The sequence below is a fragment of the Panthera onca genome, chromosome C2 (assembly GCF_046562875.1).
Source record: "Panthera onca isolate mPanOnc1 chromosome C2, mPanOnc1 haplotype 2, whole genome shotgun sequence".
NCBI classification, from domain to species: domain Eukaryota; kingdom Metazoa; phylum Chordata; class Mammalia; order Carnivora; family Felidae; genus Panthera; species Panthera onca.
This window is the reverse complement of record NC_138347.1, coordinates 39,630,112-39,652,901: the sequence shown is the minus strand read 5'-3', so window position 1 is coordinate 39,652,901 and position 22,790 is coordinate 39,630,112. Positions and strand designations below refer to the sequence as shown.

General features: G+C 35.5%; 1 protein-coding gene across 7 annotated transcripts in view; it reads left to right on the top strand.

Moving 5' to 3' along the window:
- The window catches only part of VGLL3 (vestigial like family member 3), a 153,856-nt gene extending 132,322 nt beyond the window's left edge, over positions 1 to 21,534 (top strand). For 2 of the 7 annotated variants that reach the window (XR_013557862.2, XM_078452907.2), the window contains 2 exons: positions 7,600 to 7,636; positions 8,462 to 10,908. Coding sequence is in view for 5 of the 7 variants with exons in the window: in XM_078452907.2 (XP_078309033.1) it covers positions 7,600 to 7,636; position 8,462 (38 nt within the window). In the remaining 2 variants the exon portion in view is untranslated. Of the gene's footprint in view, positions 1 to 7,599; positions 10,909 to 20,289 lie in introns of those variants that run through there. The other 5 variants (XM_078452909.2, XM_078452908.2, XM_060640245.3 and 2 more) reach the window with 5 other exon arrangements.
- Positions 21,535 to 22,790: the final 1,256 nt, after the last annotated feature.

Genomic DNA, 22,790 nt, shown 5'->3' with positions numbered 1-22,790 from the left:
AAAATATGACCAAGGAAAGTCTTAGGAGAGACTGCACTTAAGAGGCAAAATGTGCTGTTTAGAAATAGCCTGATATATTACGTTATTTACCTTCATAATTTTTGTCAAGTATAAAGCATGTGTTACAATGCTTATTTTCATGTTTGCTTTGCATGAGCAATATCAGGCAGTGTTTATTATCTTCATAATCTTTGAAGGCCTATTTATGTTTGCTTGGATTGGACAGTCTTTTCTGGAAAATGTCAGAACAAGCTTGTGTTTATATCACATATAAGTGAGATGAAAAATTATTGATGTCAATGTAGAATTGATTGATATGCAACATATCTTATTCTTACCAAATATTTTCCAATATGTTTTGCTTTAATGGAGAGATTGATTATGTAAATCAAATGGGCATAAAAATACATTGGTATTTCTGTAGTTCTCAAGTAATTTTTTAATTTTTGCAGTCTTTAAATAACTCCTAATCCTAGGTACAGGGTTTTCTGTGTTGGTGTTGTGTCCCTAATTATGTTTTTATGGGTAAGCAATGGATCCAGATTAGCTCTTCCTCTGGTTGGATTATCTATTTTCTGGATCATAAAGCTGTCACTGCATAACCTAGAAACCTCTTTAAAGATGCATGTTTGGCTGCATTTGTTATCCAACAGATGTCTGGATAGTTAGAATCTCTAGAGTATTATAACTTGTGGTTTCAGTTACAATAAGTGATCCAAGCATTTTTTGGTCTTGCTCCTCTCTAGTTCTGGGAGAAAATCTGTAGAAGAAATTACAAAGGGTATTCCATTTCACTATTCCCCACTCTGCTTTTCCTTTATTCTTTGTCTCTTGTCTTCAAAGTGTGTGTGTGTGTGTGTGTGTGTGTGTGTGTGTGTGTGTGTGTGTGTTTTAATATCTGCTTTTGGAATTGGTGAGCTGTGTCTATTACATATTGCATCTCCTAGTTGGTTTCTCGCCTAAGTTTCTCTCACCTGGTTTCTCTCACCTAAGAGGTTACCAAATTCATATTCAAATTTGGCACATAGTAAATTGCCACTGTGATGGAAAACTACCTAATTCTGTAATTTATATTTTATATCTGTCCACAAGGTCAATTTTAAAATGACTGGTTCAGACACGAAAGACCATATCCTGATGGTTTCAGTACTTGCCAAGTTTCCTTCCAGCTGGACATTTTAACCTACACAAGTCTGAGGAAGTGGATATCACTAAACGCAAAGGCTGGAGATTCTGTGCACAAAAGAGTTGGTGGTTTTTGGAGGGAGGGAGGTTCTGAGAGGGCAGCCAGGCTAGCGGGGCTTGCAGTCTGGGTCTGGGAAAACAGGGTGGTGGAAAACACCTGGGCACTGAAGTGCTTGTCAACCTGCAATGATTGCCTCCGGTGTGCAGGTGCTGTGTTTCTTACAAAAACGCAGTAAATTATGGTCTGCGAGGTTCCGTGGGTTTTATGTTTCTACTCCTCTTTTGAATCTGAACTTAAAGATATTTTGGCAAGTTTAGACAGTTTTCACCTCATTGTTTCTGACAGTACTACTACATGGAAATTTTTAAGTCAGTTCTAAATGTGTCTTGAAAAAACATCTTTAAGCACAGAAAAACATCCCTCTGCTAATAAATTATTTCACTACCATAGTTAAGTATCTTTTACCATTGTTTTCGTGTGCAAGGGTTGTAGTAATAAGAAGATAATTGTAATTCACGTGTCATAATGAATTTAATCTTTGGTCTGGTTCAAGAATACATTTTGCTTGTGATGACTTTAAGAAGAATTATTGTCCAACATTGAAGTACTAACTATGAAGATATTTAGTGCTCATCAAACTGGCAAAAATATTTGTAAAATATGAGAAAAATAATTCTTATATACATACAATACAAAAAGCATTTAGAAATAAATACACTGCTTTCTTAAATGCATAGAAAGTTGGCTAAAGACAAAACACAGAGAAAAGAATGCTATATTTGCATAATGTTTACCTTCACTAATATGAAAAGAAATGCAAATTAAATAGATACTTTTAATCTGTAATAATGATAATTAGTAGTAAAAAATAATGTGAATATTGGTACAAACTTGCTGAAATATTTAGCACCCACAGTGAAATATGTAAGTGTATATATATATGCTTAGGTTCAACAAATTATCTACACATATTTTTAGGAATTTATCTTATCTACCAAATGATCATGTAACAAGTATATTTGTACACATGTCTGTGTATCCAAATGTTGTACATCTATAGAGAATTGGGTAATTTATATTACAGGGTAGAATGAATATTATAAATCCCTCCAGAGGGGTTAATCTACATATACTGACATGGAATGGTTTTCCAAGATAATATTGCTAGTGAAATAAGCATGTTTTAGCACAGTATAAATAGTGATGTGAGTATGTATATACATCCAAAGTGTACTTGGTGAATTTTTTTGGTTACAAGGGATATTATGTAGAACTTAGACTTTCTAAATATTCTGCAACTTAGCATTAAACAAGAAATCTGTGATGTTTTGAAATTTGAAAAGAGGAGGTTTTTGAAAAGAAAGAAGGGAGGTTTTTATGTGGTTAAACATGATCTAAATATTTACCTGAAATGAAATTACAGTTCCTGAGTTGGATGGCTCCAACTCTTATTTTTCCCCCCACTTTGTGTTTCCTCTACTTTGTGTTTCCCGTACTTAGTGTTGAGGTGCTATCTCCACGTAGATCTTACTTAGAAATTCTTAACTAGCATTTAAAATGATTGCCCTGGGGCTCAGACAAACAAATGCAGTTGTATGATCATTACCAGTGATAATGTTATAAAGTAGGAGAAGATAGTAGGACTGTCTCTCGCATCGGTTTGTGATCATTTGTCACTGTGTCAGTGTTACATGTCAAGTTGTTGGTAAAGGTTGGATATTTTGGTACAGTATCCAACACAAGATATATTTATATTTGTATTTATAATAAATATGACTTATCTTTATTAAAGCAGGGATAAAGCAGGGGATTCATTTTTTTTTTTTAATGTAGGAATAAGCTACCAGCTTCTTTTAGTCTAATGGCAAGAATTCTGATCCAAAAGAGTATCTAGACTCTTAGTACCTGTGAAATGAAAAGTTTATTTTTATGCATCTAAGCATTTCTTGACTTTCAGGTCATAAAACATTCTACTCACACTTCCAGGTTTTACATTCCTATTTTTCATCTTCTCTTTTTATCAGGATCATGTTCCCCAGTATATGGTTACCACATTACATCTTATCTATAGCAATAAAATTAATTGGAAGCATGTTCAACTTACTTAAGAGCTATAGTAAATGGTGTTGGCAAGTGATTGTGCTTTCTTAGAAGTAAGACATGCTTTCATAGTGGATATGACTCTGATAATCAAACATTCCCTAAAACTCAGGTGTGCTGGAGTGTAGCTTTTCAGTAACTTAATCGATTATTCATTTCTACCCAATAGCAGAAAACCTAACCTAATTAATTCTGAGTATTCTTAGTCTAATGATATCTCTGCTGCTCTCAGTTTATTGCAATGTCCAATTTAGAGTTGACACCTCCTCTCAGATTCTTTCCTCACCCTCTCCCTGAGTTTGCCTCTGTATTCCTAGAGTCAGTTGTTTCACAAAAACTGTCAATTAAGAGGTTGCTGATTGCTGCTTGGTTTTGTCATTTCCTTCCTATCCTGGCCTGTGTTTCCAAACATACTCCCTCCCCCTACTCTGTTTCTCAGGGCATTCTCTGTACAGTCCCCCCCCCCCCCCCCCCCGCCCAACTAAGTAATGACCTATTTAAGTCCAGTTCATCTCCTAGTCATTGTGATTCTTCCAAAATTCTCAGTTGGGGTTGCTTGGGCCATGTCTTCTGCTGCGGGGTACCCATATCATAGCTATCGGATATACTGGGGTCACATGGAAACTTTAGGATCTTTTCACAAGACACCCAGGAGTTGAGGGAAACTAGAGAGGGGGGAGTCTCCAGGCTTTTGCCCTTAGACACACCTTGTTGCTATCTATACTTTCTTATTCCTGGAGTCTGTTGTAAGACGTGAGCCTCTGAAGCTGTTGCCTCCCAAAAACCTCAGCTAGAAAGTGAGAAAATGAGTTATGATGCCTTGTTATATAATCAAATACTTCAGATTTTAAAGGGAGATTCTATTACAATCTTTCTTCCTTGACCAAGACTTCTCTCCTGCTTCTAATTATTCTACACTTCTTTTCTGTGTTCATATTTCCTTTGCTGTCTTAAGTCTGGATTTTTTTTTCCTTTTTCCTTTTCTTTTGGTGGTCAGGTGTTAGTGGTGTTGGAACTGAATTGAGGAGTTGGATCTGTGGGCTTGCATTTCCATTCAGGCTTTTTTTCCTAACTGAATCCCAGATTCTCAAACTCTGAAACCAACAATCTATTGTATTTGTTCTCTGGTCCCATTTCTGAAAACCACCGAATGACCACCCTGTGTTTTCAGTGTTCACACTGGGGAAGGTTTCTTTTAGTTATGGGGGGGGGGGGAGGGGGAGGAGGTTATATATCAAAAAAACCATATCAGTTAATGTGGGATATCCTGTTACACAATTGAAGTAGTCTTCATCTGAAGTGTATAGTAAACTGTGTAATCAGTTACTGCATCTTAGGAAAAACATTGAAGATTTATAGTTTAAAAAGATTACTAACAGAGCTGTATTGTTAACTGCTATTGATTCTATTAAATCAGAGTATTTTTAAACAGTGCAAAAAGAAATATAAAACTTTATTATTTTTTCCTCATATTGCTTTAAAGAAAGGATTTTGACTTGCAGAGTTGTGGTATAGGCTAGTGGCATAGTCTATGACAAATATAATCCATATGGGGAGAGACATATACATTGTGACTAAGAAAGACCTTAGACTCTTGACATCAGACCACCTTGTTTTAAATCCTAGCTCTACCATTTAATAGTTTCATAATTTCTCCTAATCTCAATTTTCTCATTCATTAAATAAATATTGTAGCATAGTTGAGAGCATTAAATGAGATATTTCATGTAAAGTACTTCACACAGTGCCTGTCATATTCAGCCCGAAGAAGATGTTCACTGACATTTTTATTATGTTTCTTTTCCCCCCTACTAAAAATGTCACAGAATAAAGAATAAAATTAAAACTGAGTTACTGGTATCAAGAAGAAAAACATGGGTGATTTCAGGCAGCCAGTGGGGAGATTTCAGGATGTGTTATGAACCAATATCCCATAGATTCGAGTTAGGAAAGTGAGAGGCAAAACAAGCCTGAATAGAAGCAAAATTACAGCAGAGTAGATTTCGTGTTCTGGTAAGAAGTTGGGGAAACCCCAAATGTATGTAGATCACATAAGGGTTCTGGAGACCACATAAGGATAATACGTTAATGATTTTGTCCCCTTTAACTCTTGTTGAGAAAACTAAATGTACTAGCTGACTCTTAAATATCCTGATCTATCTTCATCAATTGTCTAAGAAGAAAAATCATAGCACCACTTCTCTGTCTGTTGCAACTTATTAGTAGTAGGGTCTTTTGTTTGTGGTTGTTCACTTTCTTGTGTTTTACTTATGCTTATTGTTGAATGTTATGGATATTTTCAAAATACCTGGTAGTTAAAACAAAGGTCTGATTTAATGTACCATAACCAAGAAGAGGCTAAACCATAGGGACCACATCAGATATTTAATACATTTTAGGTCACAGATGAATTGACTTTTTTAAGGTTTGCATTAGAGTAATACAAAGACTTGGAAACAAAAGAATTGAAGAGATGAAGTTTTAATATGAGAAAATATCCTCTGTTATTCTGGTTGGAAAATGCAGAGCTATGTTAAGTAATGCAATACTTGTCCACAGAAAAAGACAAACATGATTTTGAAGGACTCATGTGTCTTTGCAAAGCAAACTAGGGATTGCCTTTGTTTAAGACAAAAAAAAGACACTGAAACCGCTTGATGATTCCAACACTATTCATGACTTGCCGTGCTGACATTCTATAGATTGATGGAGTCTTCAAGTGTGGAAATACTGAGTCATACAGAAGATGAGACGTTTCAATAATGAAAAAAATATTTATGCAGTCAGCAGATTGTCAGTTAAGGTGGTTTAGATTATAAGAGTCACCAAACAGAGACTGTGTCAGGTTGCAAATTATTCCGACCACAAGCTCATTTGAAAACAAGTAAAGCAAATTTAGAGTGAATTGGTATACTCCAAAGTCCTTTTCTTTCTTCCCCCCTTTTTTTCCCGTCTTCTCTTTCTCCTCTTTTTTTTTTTTTTTGAAAGGAAAACTATTGACTCTCTATCTAAACATAATACTAGTCACATGAGAAAAAAAAAATTAAGATGGAACTAACCTTTTTTCAGCCAGTGTTGCTTTTTCCCCAGTATGCAAGTGCTGTAGAATTTAGATAGTGACTTGTGGTTCTGTGAGGTGCTTCTTTGACTTTTTCTGTTTGTTCTCCCTTTATGTAGTATTTTTTGTAGATTGTCTTAATGTCTGCCATCACTGACTGTTTTGTAATGGCACTCATTGTTTTGTGAAATTCTTTGACAAATTGGAGGGACAAGAAGTGAAATCACTGCAGCTATTTTAGTAACAATTATAATTTAGAACCATACTGGCTCATTTAACCATTCAATGTCTGACAACCAGCCCAGACTTAACACAATTTTAGATCAAGGATCAAGAAAAAATCCTGTGATCTGAGCACTCTCCCAGCGGCAGTGCTGTTGCATTTCCACCCGCTTAGTCCATAGCCTTCCTTTATGTTTTGGTATTTGGTTTTAAACAACTTAAGAGCAATCAGTTCCCTGTCTTATTCTTCCAAATGATTATGCCAAAAATAAAGGAAACTGAGGTAAGTGACTTCAAATGGGTATAAGCTGAAGGTGCTATGCTAATTGCCCATATCAGAAATTAGTCACCTGACTCCATTAGAACGAAATCAGTCACGTTTTCTGTTTCTTGTTTGATAGACTTCTTCCTACTCATTTTAGTTTTCAGTTGGAAGCTATACATGTTCGCTTATTTTCCTTTTGTTACTACTTTTAGAAACTTATCTGTAAATCATATTTTCTTGCTATGAACTATAGATTTTTATAAGCCATGTTAAATATTTTCTGGAGAAAAAAATAAGTAAACTTATAAAACAATATAGGTGTGTGCTATTAGCTGGGAACCAACTATGTCTATTTTACTGGCAATATTAGATCCAGCTTTTAACCATGTCTAATTGCTCACCATATTTTGTAGCAATACAAAATATGTGGAGTACATTTCAAAATAGCACCAGAATTTATTTACTATTTTAGTTCAAAAGTATCATTATTATTCCTGAAAAGTATTAACTGAGATGCTACCTAAATTCCCCCAAAGATTAGTTACATTGTTTTTTCCAAATTTCAGCAACTTTTGACATTAGAAGTAAAAAGGTTTCATTTACATTATTTTATTTTATTGATTATTCATTTATACTCCAAGAAAATGAAAACCACAGTAAAGAATTGATACTGCACAAATAGCACTGCTCTGGTCTAGCAGATGAGGCCCAGTTTTGAGTGATTCCTGTTCTAATGCTTTTCGTTTTTCTCACTGTCACCTTTTCTAGGTCTGCAGCATCAAGACAAGAGCAAGGAATCACCCTGGTACTGAAACACAGTATTAGCAAGTCAGGTTGAAGTGTGAATCCATGGGCCCACTGGGAAAGAGGCTGCCAGGATTTCCCATTCTGCAGTGGGACACAATGGACATGGAAGAAGAAGAGGAAATGTCAGCCAGCTAACTTTGGTTTGGAGCCTTTTCTTGAGAAAGCAGAGTGGGTCCTAGACATTGAAGAAAAGCATTTTTATTTGTTTTTTTTTTTTTTTCCCCTCATCTGAGCCTTTGTCAACTGTGCAAATCTTTTTTTTTTTTTTTTTTTTTTTTGTCTTGCTTTTATCAATACATGATTTAATTTTTGTTTCATTCTGATTTTTTTTTTCTTTTTCCTTTTTGAACCAACCATCTTGTCAGGAAAAGATGAACCAGACGTGAAAATGCTCATCCTTTCAGGAATACAATTTTGTAGCTCTATGTGTATCTATTTTTGTAGAATACAGAAAGTTTGATTTAGCATTGATGGGCTATTTTTGAGGGATGTATTTTTTTTAATATTGTAAAAATTGGTAAGTTCTGTTTAAAGAACTTGCTCTCAGAGAAGCACTGGCAAAAATGTTAAAAATGCTTGTCTTTAAAATGTCTGTGATATGCTCTGTGCTTTCTAGGTTACCTCAAGTGTTTGATAGTTCCTCCTTTTTACAAAAGTAGCAGCATAGCCAAGCCAAGATAGTATTGTTTTACATTAAATCTCGGCGAAGATTTAATTCCATGTTAGCTCACTTAGCTTTGAGTTATATGTATAGATTGGAAAGGAAGTTTTTTAATGACCATACTAAAGAAAGGATATTTCATTACTTCGATTTGTCCCAAAGAGTACTTGGAGTTTGACTAAGAAGAAAGTTTGCATCAACTTTCAGTCAGAGGGAGAGACTGCCTGGAGTATATAATTGTCTTTCTAGCCCATCCAACTTTGATAAATGGAACCGGTTTGTATCCAACCACTGGAAAAAAAAAATACATTAACCCATGCTACCTTTGACTGCCAGTGACTTAGTTTCCTTGTTTCTAATTATTCAATCATGGCAATTTTTAAGGTCATATTTTAAGTGGATGTTTTTGTTTGTTTTTGTTTTTATTTTCCGAGATATTTTGAATGGAAAATATTTGGGAGGGTACTAGACACAGCACAAGCCTTGAATTCAGTGGCTATTTCTGACGTTACTCATCATTATATATTGAAAAATAATATATTGTATATGTGATTTTAAACATAGGTTTTTTTCAAGTCTTTTTTTGGTTGTTTAAATCTGGTCTTAGTTGATTGAACTCTTTTTAAGAAAATGATTTAGGGTAAAATGAAATTTAAATTAGAATATGCCACAATTACTTAAATTGGGGTAATAAATTAGCCATTTATTATTTGAAATTTATTCATGAAAACTCAGGATTCAACTTGACGTGGCCCTCAGGACCTAAATGAGGTGAAGTTGGAATTATCATTAAGACCCTACTGGGAAAAGATTAGGGTTATAAAAGTAGCAGTTAGTAATATTTTAAGGATTTTTGATTCAAGTCCATTCTCTCAAAGCTGCTTCCAGAGATGGGTCACATTAAAGAGTTAGGGCTATATAGAAGTTTTAGTTTGGTAAAAGTTTCTCAAATGTCCCCCATCCTTGTCTTCACCAATATGAAATACAGTGTTTAGTGAAATACCACTTTCCATTTTAAATTGTGTATATCTTGTGTGTAAAGATTTTAGCTATAAGAACAACACAACCTTTGCTCAGCTAGGCAGGGTTCTTACAGAAAATTTAAAGTAATTCCCTTATCTCTGTTTTTTACATTGGTTGTCTTCCCTGGTGCCTCCTGTGAGTTATAAATCTATACACTCTCTTGTATTCTTATCACTCCATAAATTGCTTCTTCTTACCTAGACTCTCCTTAACACAATATGCATATTTTTACCTAATGTGAGGTTGAAACTTAAGGAATTTTCCACTTACTAATGACATGAACTTTGAGTTCTAGGGAGTGGCTTAGTTAAATTATCTATATTTTGATCTGTGATTTGTTATGGTTGTATGTACTTTGTCCAATCTGTGGAGCATGAAGTTGATTGAATCTATAAAATTGGTTTCCTCTTGTGTCCTCCTGAGTTTTCAAAAACAAGTATTCAGCAGTTCCCATGGGATGACTCATTGGGGATTATTTATTTCCTTCCTCTTCCTTTGGAACCTATTAACTTCCTTTGCAGTTTCTCTTAGAACAGTGTTGTACTCCAACTCATTCAGATCATGCAATTGGATTTTCCCAATTAAGGGAGAAGAAAAGTATTAACTCTCTGCTCCGTTCCTTCTTCTCCATTGAATTGAATTCAAAAGGAGAGCAGACAATTGGATAGCTTCACCCTGAATTTGGACTGTGTTCTGTGCCACTGTAGGATGGTACATTGTGCACAGTAGAATGTAGGATGAAACATTCCTTGGCTCTGGGGCCCAAGAAAAGTTGGGGACCTGAATTCTGCTGTATCTAGGAAAGATTTGCAAGTGAGGTCTCTTGTTGAGAAAAGACATCATTGACATATTGCAAGGATTAGATCCTTGCAAGATAAGGAATAGATCAAAGTCTAAATGAAAACAGAGTGCATGTCTCTATAATTGCCTGGCATCCCCTTGTTATGATCATTTTACCTTTACCACCAGAAGTTATAAAAGAGAATGGGTTGTAATTTAGCATGATATTCTGACCTTAAGTTTAAAAGGCTATCACTCTCTGGTTCTGCTTTCCTCACATCAAAACGATGCTGTTGAACTTACAGGCTTCTAACCTGCTTTAAAGAGGCTACCAGCTTCCTCCCTAAATCATTTGAAACCACTCCACCTTTGACTATTTTAAAAATTAGACTTTATTCAAGGTTTTGGAAGATGTGAGCTAAACCATATAAAATCATCTCATTTATTTGACATCTAATCCAGGCTTTGGCCACTACACTATCATAAGTTAATGAACAACTCATGAGTTGGATCTCAACAGGCTACTTTGTCCCTCATCATTTATTTGAAAGAGCCTCTAAATATTTTAAAAATCAATGTTTCTTAAGAAGGTTAATCATCCCCTTCCTAACTTTCATCTGTCATTTTTCTTCTTTCTCTTTCTTCTTAAAATTATTTACATTATTATTTAAGCAAAAATGCCCAGGGTTGCTCCAAATGTTGCAAATAAGAACCAGTGGTTTGCAAATAATTGAGGAATTAGTTCTTTGAACTTTATAACAAACCTTAAAAAAAAAAAAACCAAAAAACAAAAAAAACAAAACAAATTCTAGGCACTGGTGTAAAACATGCCCTTGAGGAGCTCATTATTCATTTTGCAAACCATCTTTCCTATTCCTGTTCTAAGACTTGCAGAATAGGACTGGATCTATCTAGTTTTTGCATTTGTTCTGTGGTTTAGTGTTACATGTGTCATTTAAAGTTGCAGTCAGAAACTATATTTTAAGAAACTAAATTCTATTTCTTACTGGGTGTCCCTCCCTTTGTTACACTGTATTTGCCAAATTAAGTCAATGAGGCATTAAGTGGTGGTAAAGGAAAGTATACATGCTGGAGTTTTGACTGGGGGATGAATAGAGAAGTAGAATGAATTAATGGAAAAGATCATTGGTTTGTATATTAGGTCATTCTCTGAATTCTGCCTTGGCCACAGTTAGATATGTGTGATTTGGGGTTTATCTTATGAAGAAAGTGAGATAATAATACCTAACTGGCAGGCTGTGAAGTGTGGAAATGATATCTATATGATATATATATCATATATATGTATGATATATATATCATATATATGTGATCAATCATATCTGTCTCATTATAGCTATTTAATAAATGACAGGCACCACAAATGTCTATCAATTTTGTAAGTAGGTCATAAAACTGAGCTCCTAAATGTCCCTTCTCTATACTTTCCATATCTATTTCTGCAGCAATCCAATAGATATAGGACTACTTTTTCATGACAAATTGTTGCAAGAGAATCTTTGCCCACTACTATTTGTTGAAGATAAAATGTAAATTTCTTAATTATTTCTGTTACTTTAGTGTGTCATTTATGAAAGAAAATAACCTTTTAGTGGTATGTAGCCCCAACTGTGAGTGTTCTTACATATTCCAAAGTTTTATTCATCCAGGATCCCAAATCAAGGCAACATCTTTATTAAATCACCAAAGTTTATATTTTTCAATTACATTTTGGGCTTCCTTAGCACCTGGAATAAAAACATCTCTTTTGAAGTTATCCATTTTTTTTTCTTTTACTTGCCTTGGAGGAAAAATTGCAGAATATGGTGGAAAAAGATCGTTTGCATGAAAAGGGGAGGGAAAAGAAAACCCTTTACGATCTCAGCAGATTTACTCTGCTTGAGAAAAAAAGAAACAATTTTATTGGAAGCAGATGTTGACACTGTGTCAGTTATTGAAGATGGAAAGAGTTCGCTTGAGCCATTGCAGTTACAAAGGGGTATTGATGGCAGTTAGAATCCCTGTGATGGATCACCTTCACAGCAGACATAAGGACAGCAGAAAAGCAGAAACTATATGAGACCACTGAAATCAGCCTGCTGATTTTAACGTACAGGATCCTAAGGATCCAGTTTCATTTTGTTTTGTTTGTTTTGTTTTTTCTTTCCTCCAGGATGAAAGACACATCTTTCAGAAAATTTAAGGCTTCTTTGAGAAATTTACTTTTATTCTCTAAAAACATGGCCTAAGAGCCCTTTAAATCTCTTATTTTTAAAATACTAAAAGTATTATTAAAGTCATTTTAGAAAAATCAGGTTATAGTTTTAGTTCAGTGATGTATGTTGAAAATAAATACATAAACTACACAAAAATGGATGATTGAAGATTGGGGTATGGGTGGGCCCTTCCAGGAAACCTTGGTCTCAATAGCTTTAATTACCTTAGTAACTTAGTCATGGACATTGGTCACAGAACAGACTTTCAGGCTTTTCTCTTTTAGTGCTCTCTTGGAATTTACTCCTATATACTTTCCCAAAGTATAGAAATAGCCATTATTATTAAAATATCTTGATTTTCTTATTTCCTTTATTGTCCATTATGCTTTTTTATTTGTTTGAAAAATTTTTATAGTTTCAAATAATTAATCAAACTAATGTTCAGTCAAAATTGCAAATTAACTTGATCCGATAATATGTAAATGTCCTTTTAAAGGTCAAGGCATACTATTGAATTAACTAATTATGTAAGTAAACAATGATACCTTCTAGAAAAGGGACAGTCACCATCAAGTAGCTTCCTTTTTAACAATTTCTGGACTACTAAATTTTGACTTAAGAATAACTCTTTTAGAGGGGCGCCTGGGTGGCGCAGTCGGTTAAGCGTCCGACTTCAGCCAGGTCACGATCTCGCGGTCCGTGAGTTCGAGCCCCGCGTCAGGCTCTGGGCTGATGGCTCGGAGCCTGGAGCCTGTTTCCGATTCTGTGTCTCCCTCTCTCTCTGCCCCTCCCCCGTTCATGCTCTGTCTCTCTCTGTCCCAAAAATAAAAATAAAAAATGTTAAAAAAAAAAAAAAAAAAAAAAAAAAAAAAAAGAATAACTCTTTTAGAATATAAGATTCTTTAGGGGTTTTTTTTTTGGTGTATGCATAAGATGTGAACTTTTCTAATGATATCTCTTTATACTAGTAGAGATGTACATTTTTTTTTCTATGCTGTGGCTAGGGCAAAAATGAATAATTATTTACACACATGATTTAATTTCTTAGGATATTTACAATCTTGGATATTATATATGATTTTAAAATACTATTCCATTCATTTTTCTGGATGTACAATATAGGGAAGAGTTTTCATGTGAATTCTTTGTTCATTTTAAAGTGCATATATTGAAAGAGAAAACGTGGATTAATTTGTTTTTATCATATACATCTAGGTAAGGTGAAATACTTTTATAAAAAAATAGTGTAGAAGACTATATTTGTCACTTGGTTAGGTAAACTGAAAATAATAATAGAAATATTATCTTACAACATTGAAATACAATGAAATTCCAGACTTGTGAGTTTTATGAGCAATTTTATGCTATCTTAATTTTACATTTCCAGAAAGACAAATTAACTAATCTTACCTAGTTGTCAGTCTTTAATTCATAAAACTTTTGGGTTTACAAGCTCATTATGAAATCATAATTTTTGTTTGTTTTTCTTGGGATTGTGGAAAGAGACATTTTTATATTTCTATTCACTCTTCAAATGCAGGTCACATAACTATGTGTCAGTGATATAAGATGATGGAGGACTTTGTAGTAAAAACTGTCACCTTCAATTTGTTCAATAAATAATTTAATGTGAATTTAATGTTTATATTTTAATGTAGCATTTTCGTTTGGTCTGCCTTTCTTGAAAATGAACTCAAGCTCACTGTTTTCTTCTTCTCCAGTTAAGGAGTTTATAAATATCTTTGAAAACTAAAGCTAAATATTAGTGAGTCTTTTTTATGAAGTTAATTTCTAAGGCCAAGTTAATTTCTAAGGCCAAGTTGTTAATAGTGAAGAGTGGGTTATAAAACAAGTGTTCATAATGGAAGAACAAGTGAAATGTACTAAATTACATAGCAACAGGAAGCTTCTGAAGTTTTTTCAATGTTTACTTATTTGGGAGAGAGAGACAATGTCAAGCAGGCTCTACGCTGCTAGTCTGGAACCCAAGGCAGGGCTTGATCCCATGAACCAACCAAACCAACCGTGAAATCATGACCTGCGCCAGGACCAAGAGTTGAACACAACCAACTGAGCCACCCAGGCACACCGTGAATTTTTTAATACAATGCTTCTAAAGCTATCAATTGACTCTTTACACAAAGTACATTTTGTTGTTTTGTTTTTACTCTTATTGATACAGAACTTGCTGTAAGTAGTATGGAAAATCACAAACACACACACACACACACACACACACACACACACACGACCAAAAACTTACAGTTCATTGACAGTGAAGAACTACACCTAGAAAGGAAAATTCCAAGACTATATTTTTGAAGGAAGTTAGAGTTTTCCTACAATGGCGTCTACTTTCTTATTAAATGAATTTTTAATGTGGAAGTGCAAAAGTCTAGAAATAAGTGTTTAAATCAGTAGACCCTCCAACATTATAGGTGAAATAATTTGGCATTCTTAATTGTTGCTATATTTAGACTAGACTAGTGTTATGAGTATTCTATGGCTGCTGTAAAAATTACCACAATCTTAACATCTTCAAACAAATTTATTATCTTAACCACTTGGTAGGTCAGACATTTGGCACTGCTCTCAGGCTAAAATCAGTGTCAGCTGCATTCCTTCTGGATGCCCTAAGGGAGAATCTCTTTCTTTGCTGTTCCAAGTTTCTAGAGTCCTTGACTAAAGGCCCCCTCTTCATCTTGTAAGCCATTAGCCATCAAGTCCTTCTCACAAGGCATCATTCTGACCCTCTCTTTCACCTCTCTCTTACATGTTTAAAGAAATTTGTAGTTACATTGGCTCTACCTTGATAATCTCCTCAACTCAGAGTTCTTAATTTAATTGCATCTGTAAAGTCCTTAAATATAAGGTAACATACTCACAGGTTCTAAGGATTAGGATGTGAGTATTTTGGGGGGGTGGGCACTATTCTACTACCACAATTATTATTAGATTTAAGTTTATTTATTTATTTATTTATTTTTTACCAGCCTTGTAATCTGGGAGTATTTAATACATCACTGAAACTAGCAAGGCTTGTTCCATGTTCGCAATGGTCGTTTGTGTAGGATTCGTCTTCATTCACTTAAATAATTGCATACAAAGGGAATTTCTGTTCTTATTTCAAACATTTCACGTGGTTATTATAGTGCCTTGGAATCTAAAGGGCTATGTGGTATTTATGTCAGACAAACGCTCAGGGGGTGGGGGGGGTGGTGGAGAGAAGGACATCTGGTGCAGATTCTTCCTAGCTGAAGTGTGTTTTCTCTGGGGACAATCAACTACCATTTAATTGTTTTGCTTCCTTTTTTTGGGAACATGATCATCCTGTGATGTCCTAAGTCTCCAAGCATCTCATTTGACCTGCTTATACACATTTGACAAAATATCTATATATGACCACATTGACATGGTAAAGCTTTTACATTTTTGTCCAGATTGAATCATTACATCTGTTATCAGTTAAGCAGTGGAAAAACTGTTATGGAAAGCAAACATATTTTGATACATTTAATGTGTAAAGTAGGTTCCTGTGCTTTGGAATGCTGTTGATCAATAAATGAGCTAGACTGTCTTAGAAATAACACTCAAACACAACTGTTTTACTTTCCACACCAAGTTTGGCTGTGGCTGAATGAAGAACACCAGCATTGATCTTTGCTTCTCACTTGTAAAAGAGACTATTTGCTGGGAGCCAAATATAGCAACAGAGGATTTATTATCTTGCCAAAAAATACAAAATCTGTTCCCCTTTAAACACGATACTCTATCCTTTTCTTGTGGATCTTGCTAAAAGGAAAATATAGCTCTAAACTACCCCATTCCTTCTGCTGAAAGTTTCCTACGTTTTTTCAAATGGGCTATGTGTGGTTTTGTGTTTTATGTTTCCTAAAGAAAATGGCTGTATGCAAAATCCATCCAGTATTATTCATGTTCCTTGCCAAAACAAACAAACAAACAAACAAAACCGAAAATGTTTCTAAAGCAAAGAAGAGAGTCAACAGCAATTAAGAAAATCACACTTTGGGGGCGCCTGGGTGGCGCAGTCGGTTAAGCGTCCGACTTCAGCCAGGTCACGATCTTGCGGTCTGTGAGTTCGAGCCCCGCGTCAGGCTCTGGGCTGATGGCTCGGAGCCTGGAGCCTGTTTCCGATTCTGTGTCTCCCTCTCTCTCTGCCCCTCCCCCATTCATGCTCTGTCTCTCTCTGTCCCAAAAATAAATTAAAAACGTTGAAAAAAAAATTAAAAAAAAAAAGTACAGAAGGCCTGCACAAGAACAGCCTCAGTCTTTAAAAAAAAAAAAAAAAAAAAAAAAAGAAAATCACACTTTGCTAGTTTCAATACTAACTATGTATCACTGGGTGATGTTCTATGTTTCATTTTGTATTGAACCAAAAAAAAAATTTTTTTTTAAATCGGCTTCAACCAACAGGTGCTTTCTTTAAAGGCCTTAGAACATGGGTGTTTTGCTCTGAATGTCGTCTGACTAGTCTAGATTATAATGTTGGTAATGACAGTTAACTCTTCTGCTTGGTTTATGATGTATATACAGAATTTTAAAAACAGTTTTGCAAACATCACCAAGAAAATAAGCTTTCCAGTGACAGCTTTACCAGACATCTTCGTGTGGGATTTTAAAACAAACACAAGGCTGTTTGGAAATACTTGGTATATGCAAATATGCAAAATATGCTGAACAGTGCTAACAGCTGTAGGGTGTATGTACTCCCTCATCCTCGAGCAGAATATTTTGATGGCAGTGATGGTTGTTTTTTCCATCTTAGCTTCTCATCTCCCTCACCGTCCTACCCCTGTCTCCACCCACTCACCCATCCACATACAAAAACACATACTTAACACCACCACCCCCCCCCCCCATTTCCATGCTGCTTCCAAGAGAATCATTTCAACAGATTCCCCCTGGAAAAGGTGGGTGGTGCCTTGAAGGGCTGTTTGAGTTACAGGATGTTGTAAAGGCTGAGCTCCATGAACTTGCTTGCACTTGCTCTGACACCAGCCTTGCACACAGCCCAGACACTCTGCAGACCAGATTCCATTAAGGCTTGTCCTTGCAAGGAGAGGGAATGTCTGGTTGAGAGTGGCCTTCCTATGATGATCCTAAAGAACACAGAGTAATCATTTTAAATGTGTGCTATCAGTTTCCATAAAATCAAGGCACTCATTCATTTATGAAAATAAGCACATACGGCTTTCTGCCTACAGCCTAAAAGAGGAAGGGAGGACCCAAGAAAAGTTAAAAATGAAGGTCTCTTCTCGTAATACATCATTTTAACAGGATGGAGAGGAGAAGATGACAAATATGAAATGAGAAACCCTGGGTCCTCAGAGCAGTTCTACTGGTAATTTGTTGATAGCATTTGGTCAGTTTCCTTATCAGTAATGTAAAAGATCAGATGAAATAAATGTAAACTGCTTTGAGAAAAGTAAAAGTACTGCACAGATACAAAGAGGAACTGATATTTATTAAAACTCTTCTATATACCATGAACATTACATGAATTTATGTTAAGGAAATATCACAAATAGCAATATGTAGAGAGTATTATTTGAGAGGAAGTTTGCAATATAAAAAAACATGAGGCTTTAATGTTTAGTGATGCAACTCAGAAGCTGATGTCCTTGGACAATTTACTTAACCCCTTTAAGTCTCAGTGTATTCGTCTGTAAAATGAAGATATGCAAAGTAACTACTTCATAGAATTGTTAAAGGAATTAAATAAAGTCTATAAATCATTTACCACTAAGTAAATACTATGGCTTTTCTTTTTATTAAGCTTATTTTTTAGTAATTTAGTAAATTTAGTAATTTTTTAGTAATTCCTAAACTTAGGAATTTAGGAAATCAGTTAAGACAGCCCAAGAGCACTTGACTTCAAGTGACAGAGTGAGGATTCAAACCTGGATTTTTTTTTTTTTGTAATGTTTATTTACTTTTGAGAGAGAGGGAGAGACAGAATCCAAAACAGCTCCGGGCTCTGAGCTGTCAGCACAGACCCCAACATGGGGCTTGAACCCACAAACCGTGAGATCATGACCTGAGGTGAAGTCAGATGCTTAACCGACTGAGCCACCCAGGTTCCCCTCAAACTCAGATTTAACCAAAAAAGAAAAAAAGAATCTTACACCACCACACTACCCTCTAAGGTTTTTGCTATTGTCACATCTATGAATGCATTTGCTGTGAGCATATTTTAATAATTTCTTAGCCAACTTCTTTCTACAAATCCTATCCTATGAAAATGGAGTAGTAGAAATCTTTCTACTCCTGGAACCCCAGAACTTAATGTGTGTATGTGTATGTGTATGTAACATATTTTTCCTTCATTTACTTTTTCTACAGGGTCAACTAAATATGCTAATAATATTCATACAAGTAAAGTGAAGTAATGATTTCAATTCCTGGGAGCCCTTGTCTGAAGTCATATGGATGTTAAATCTCTTAACCTAGATAGTTGATAATAGATATAGTGTCTGTATTGACTATTTGAAATAGGCCAATTACCTTCCTATTAGGCAGTGCCCATTCATAAAAACAAGTCTTGGGGCACCTGAGTGCCTCAGTCAATTAAGTGTCTGACTCTTGGTTTTGGCTGGGGACATGATCTCATGGTTCATGGGATCGAGCCTCACATCAGGCTCTGCACTGACAACATGGAGCCTGCTTGAGATTCCCTCTCTCCCTCTCTCTCTGACCCTCGCCCACTTGCTCACTCTCTCTCAAAATAAATAAATATTAAAAGAAAAAACTAGTTTTAAAAAAGCCAGCTTTTTCGTGGACACATTCTTAGATGCAACCACTGCTGCTTGCTCTCTGCTGTATGTCTAGGCCTGTGAGGCTTCTGAACTTGTCTATGTTTCCTGGCTCCATGATGATCCCCTTAGATTTGTCAATAGAATTCAAACTCTCTGATGTTGATCTTTATTGCACTTCCCAGAAGTTTTTACCTGTTTTGACTTCTTTGGTTGCTTATAATAGATCTCTCCTGCCCTAGCCCCACTGAATTTTATCTTCTGGAGTGAGCCAGGATCAGGCTATTCTGAAGGCAGAATGGATTAACTTTGGCAAGTTAATCACCCAAGGGCTGATCTAGGATCTGAAACCTATAAAAGGTTTATACAGAGGGGAGCTTTTTAAGAAGATACAAAGGCATAATAAATCATGAAAGTATTTATTTAGAATGGGAAATGACAACGAACTTTGAAAATCTAATGAATACCATAAACACAAAATTCAGAAACATCATGTAAATTTGTATTAACTACCTGCTTAGGTACATGTATAACGTAACATGCTACTCCTCCAACAGTTAGCACATTTACCTTCATTTTAACTTCAGTACATTTCAAACATGTGTCTTTACCTTCTTATATTTAGTGGTAGAAAAGGTAGGTTCTGTTCATAGAGTGATATGTTCTTAGCCCCTCTTGAAACAATGTAGTAGGGGTCTGTAGTATTTCTAGACACCGTTTGCTCACTGGGACATGATTTCTTAATTATACCTAGAAGTGTTTGGGAATGGTATAAACATATCCCACTAAATCCAAATCCTACCTATATATCTACCAACTCAATTTTCCCTTAGCTTGATCCTTACCACCCCACAAAGGGAACACTCAGAAGGGACACCTGAGTGAAAGAGAGAGTGATTTTATATGATTGTGGTTAAAATAGCTTATATTTTTTTTCAGTTTGCATAACTTATGTCAATATGGATGCTAGGATTAAATCTCAGAGCTTTGGAAGGTGGCCTATGCCAATAAGAGGCTCAGAAGCTTTATCCTCATTAGCTTAGGGAAAATTTGCCTATGCACAGGCCTCTTCAACTTGTCTCCCATGGTAAAAAAAAAAAAAAAAAAAAAAAGGAAACAACAACAACAAAAGTCCTACTTACAAGAGCACTGATATGTGGCTTCACTTTGTTAATTTTCTGATTCCTATCTATTACAGTACATTAAACTATGATAAGATGATAAGAGTTCCATACTGAATAACCAAGATTTAAAAAGGCTTCAGTTTGAAAGAGAGAGACAGAAGAAAAGGCTGAATTTTTTTGGAAGTTATTCAACATAGACAAACAAGGAGAAAATGGTTTAAAAGATGACTGGACTGAAGAATTTATGTAAAAATAACCTGAAGCTGAGAACAGTGAGGAATGAATTACCTCCTGGAAAAAACAGTCTTGTTTCTTAAGGATAAAAAAAGACTATATGATGTTTGCAACTATTCATGACCATGAACCAGAACTATATAACATGGTCTTACCACGTAATGAAGCAAAGAATGCTTTCTTAGATTACCTGGTTGGGGGGGGGGGGGGGGAGATTTCTGACATAGTTCTGTCATTAACAAGCTATGTGTTTCTGGAAAAATCATTAAATGTCCTTGGTGTGTTTTCTCATCTGTAAAACAAAGGCATTAAAACTAGACAGTCTTTAAGGCTTCTTCTAGTTCTAAAAGTTCTGTGATTCTCCATGTATTTTCTTTAAATATAATACTTTAACCTATTTAGGCATCAGAATTAAAATTTTCCTGGAGCTGAAATACTTTGGAAAGAATAACCTAATTGGAAAAGATTATTTGACAACTTCTTCAGATGTCAATGTAAGTCTGAGCTATAAAAAAATTCGATCATGATATTATTGTACAGAGTGGAACAAAAATTCCAAAGAATCTCTTTGTAACAAATGCCATTGACATTTATATAATCTGAAGATTTAAAAAAAAAGAGAGAGAGACACAACTCCTTTAGAAATTAGACATTCTGGAATTTGTATTTCTAACACAATTTATTCCTCAAGGAGCCAATGTTCAAACCTGTGTATAATTTAGACTTTTTGCTCATCCCATGTGTTCCATGTCCTGGTTTGAATTAGTCAGCTGTGGAAAATAGAAATGTAGAAATCAAAAAAAGTTCGCTTACAGCATTCTTATTACTAATTATGTCCAACACAGTAGACAAAGTTACAGACATATATTATTAAAGACGTAACAGGTTATCTCTCCTTACCCCCTACTCAGTTAGCTCTGACTGGTTTAAAAAACAAAATCCTTGCAATGTGTCCAGTTTAATTTTAACAAACCACCTTAGCTTCTATGATTTCCACTGGAAGACTAATGATTGAATATATTTCAATATCAATAAACATTCATTGATGGAATTTCCTTGTGTCCAATACCTATAGCCATTCACACGTCATCAAGAAGAAAAATTTATCATCATCTGAATCTCCTCAGGAAGCCATCTCTCATGTTGGATAAAATGAGTTAAATGGACTCAGTCCCTGTTCCCTAAAAATATGTTCAACCTCATTAGTCTGGGGGTACCATGTGTTTGGATCTCAATCACATTGCCTTCTAGCAATAATTTTGCCATACTGATCTTATTTTATGTCCTTCATTTCTGTAAGTAAATACTGGTTTATCCTCAATTTCTTACCCCTAGTAAATATCCTAACATATCCTTGGCCAATTTTCACCCCCCTACTAAACATATTATATATGGGTTGCATACATGGGACCTGATGTGCTCCTTACTGGGCAGTGGTTTTTGCTCTGTGTGGTCAGCACAGTCAGTCCACCCTGAGGTGGAAGAAAGAATAGTTTCTCCCTCTAGGCAAACCACTCAGTTCTAGAAAGGGCAACCACATTTATTTTTTTGCATGTCTGTTTGCTCTCAGATCTCTTCCTAGACCCTTCAGTGTTCCACTGGATGTCATAGGAGTATTGACGTTGGCACTGACAGGAGATTGAAACATGAAACCAGTAGGTAGGGAGAAGCCAAGATAATTTGCCGCCTCCTTCTCTATGCACATTTTTTTTTTTTTTTTTGAGACAGAGAGAGCATAAACGGGGGAGGGGCAGAGAGAGAAAGGGAGACACAGAATCTGAAGCAGACTCCAGGCTCTGAACTGTCAGCACAGAGCCCCATGCGGGGCTCCAACCCACGAACCATGAGATCATGACCTGAGCCAAAGTTGGACACTTAACCCACTGAGCCACCCAGGCTCCCCTCTAGCACAAATTTGACAACATCTCGTAGCAGCTGTGTCTCCAGAAATGACTATGGTTCCTCTGTAGCTTCAGCTCCTGCTATATTCCTAGCTCCTGCCAGGTACCCAGGCTCCTGACTCCCTTAATATTTCTTCTACTTTTTGCCTCTCTGCATGGAAGTGACTTCCTGATATTGCTATTCTCTGGTTTGCTTCACCATCTCCTTAGCTTTTCCATTACTGTGTAACCATGTTCCAAAATTGAATTTGCGATTTTAAGTACTCAGAATGGTTTTTATTGACCTGGTTGGAATGTGGCAGTAACGTTTTTGCCTATAAAGAATGGTCCCAGAAAACAAATACTCTACAAAGGATTGTAGCATAGAGTTTACATGTTAGAGCATGAGTGTAGAAATGGCCCCCATCTAGGCAGAAAGAGGGATTTTAGTAATCCATGGT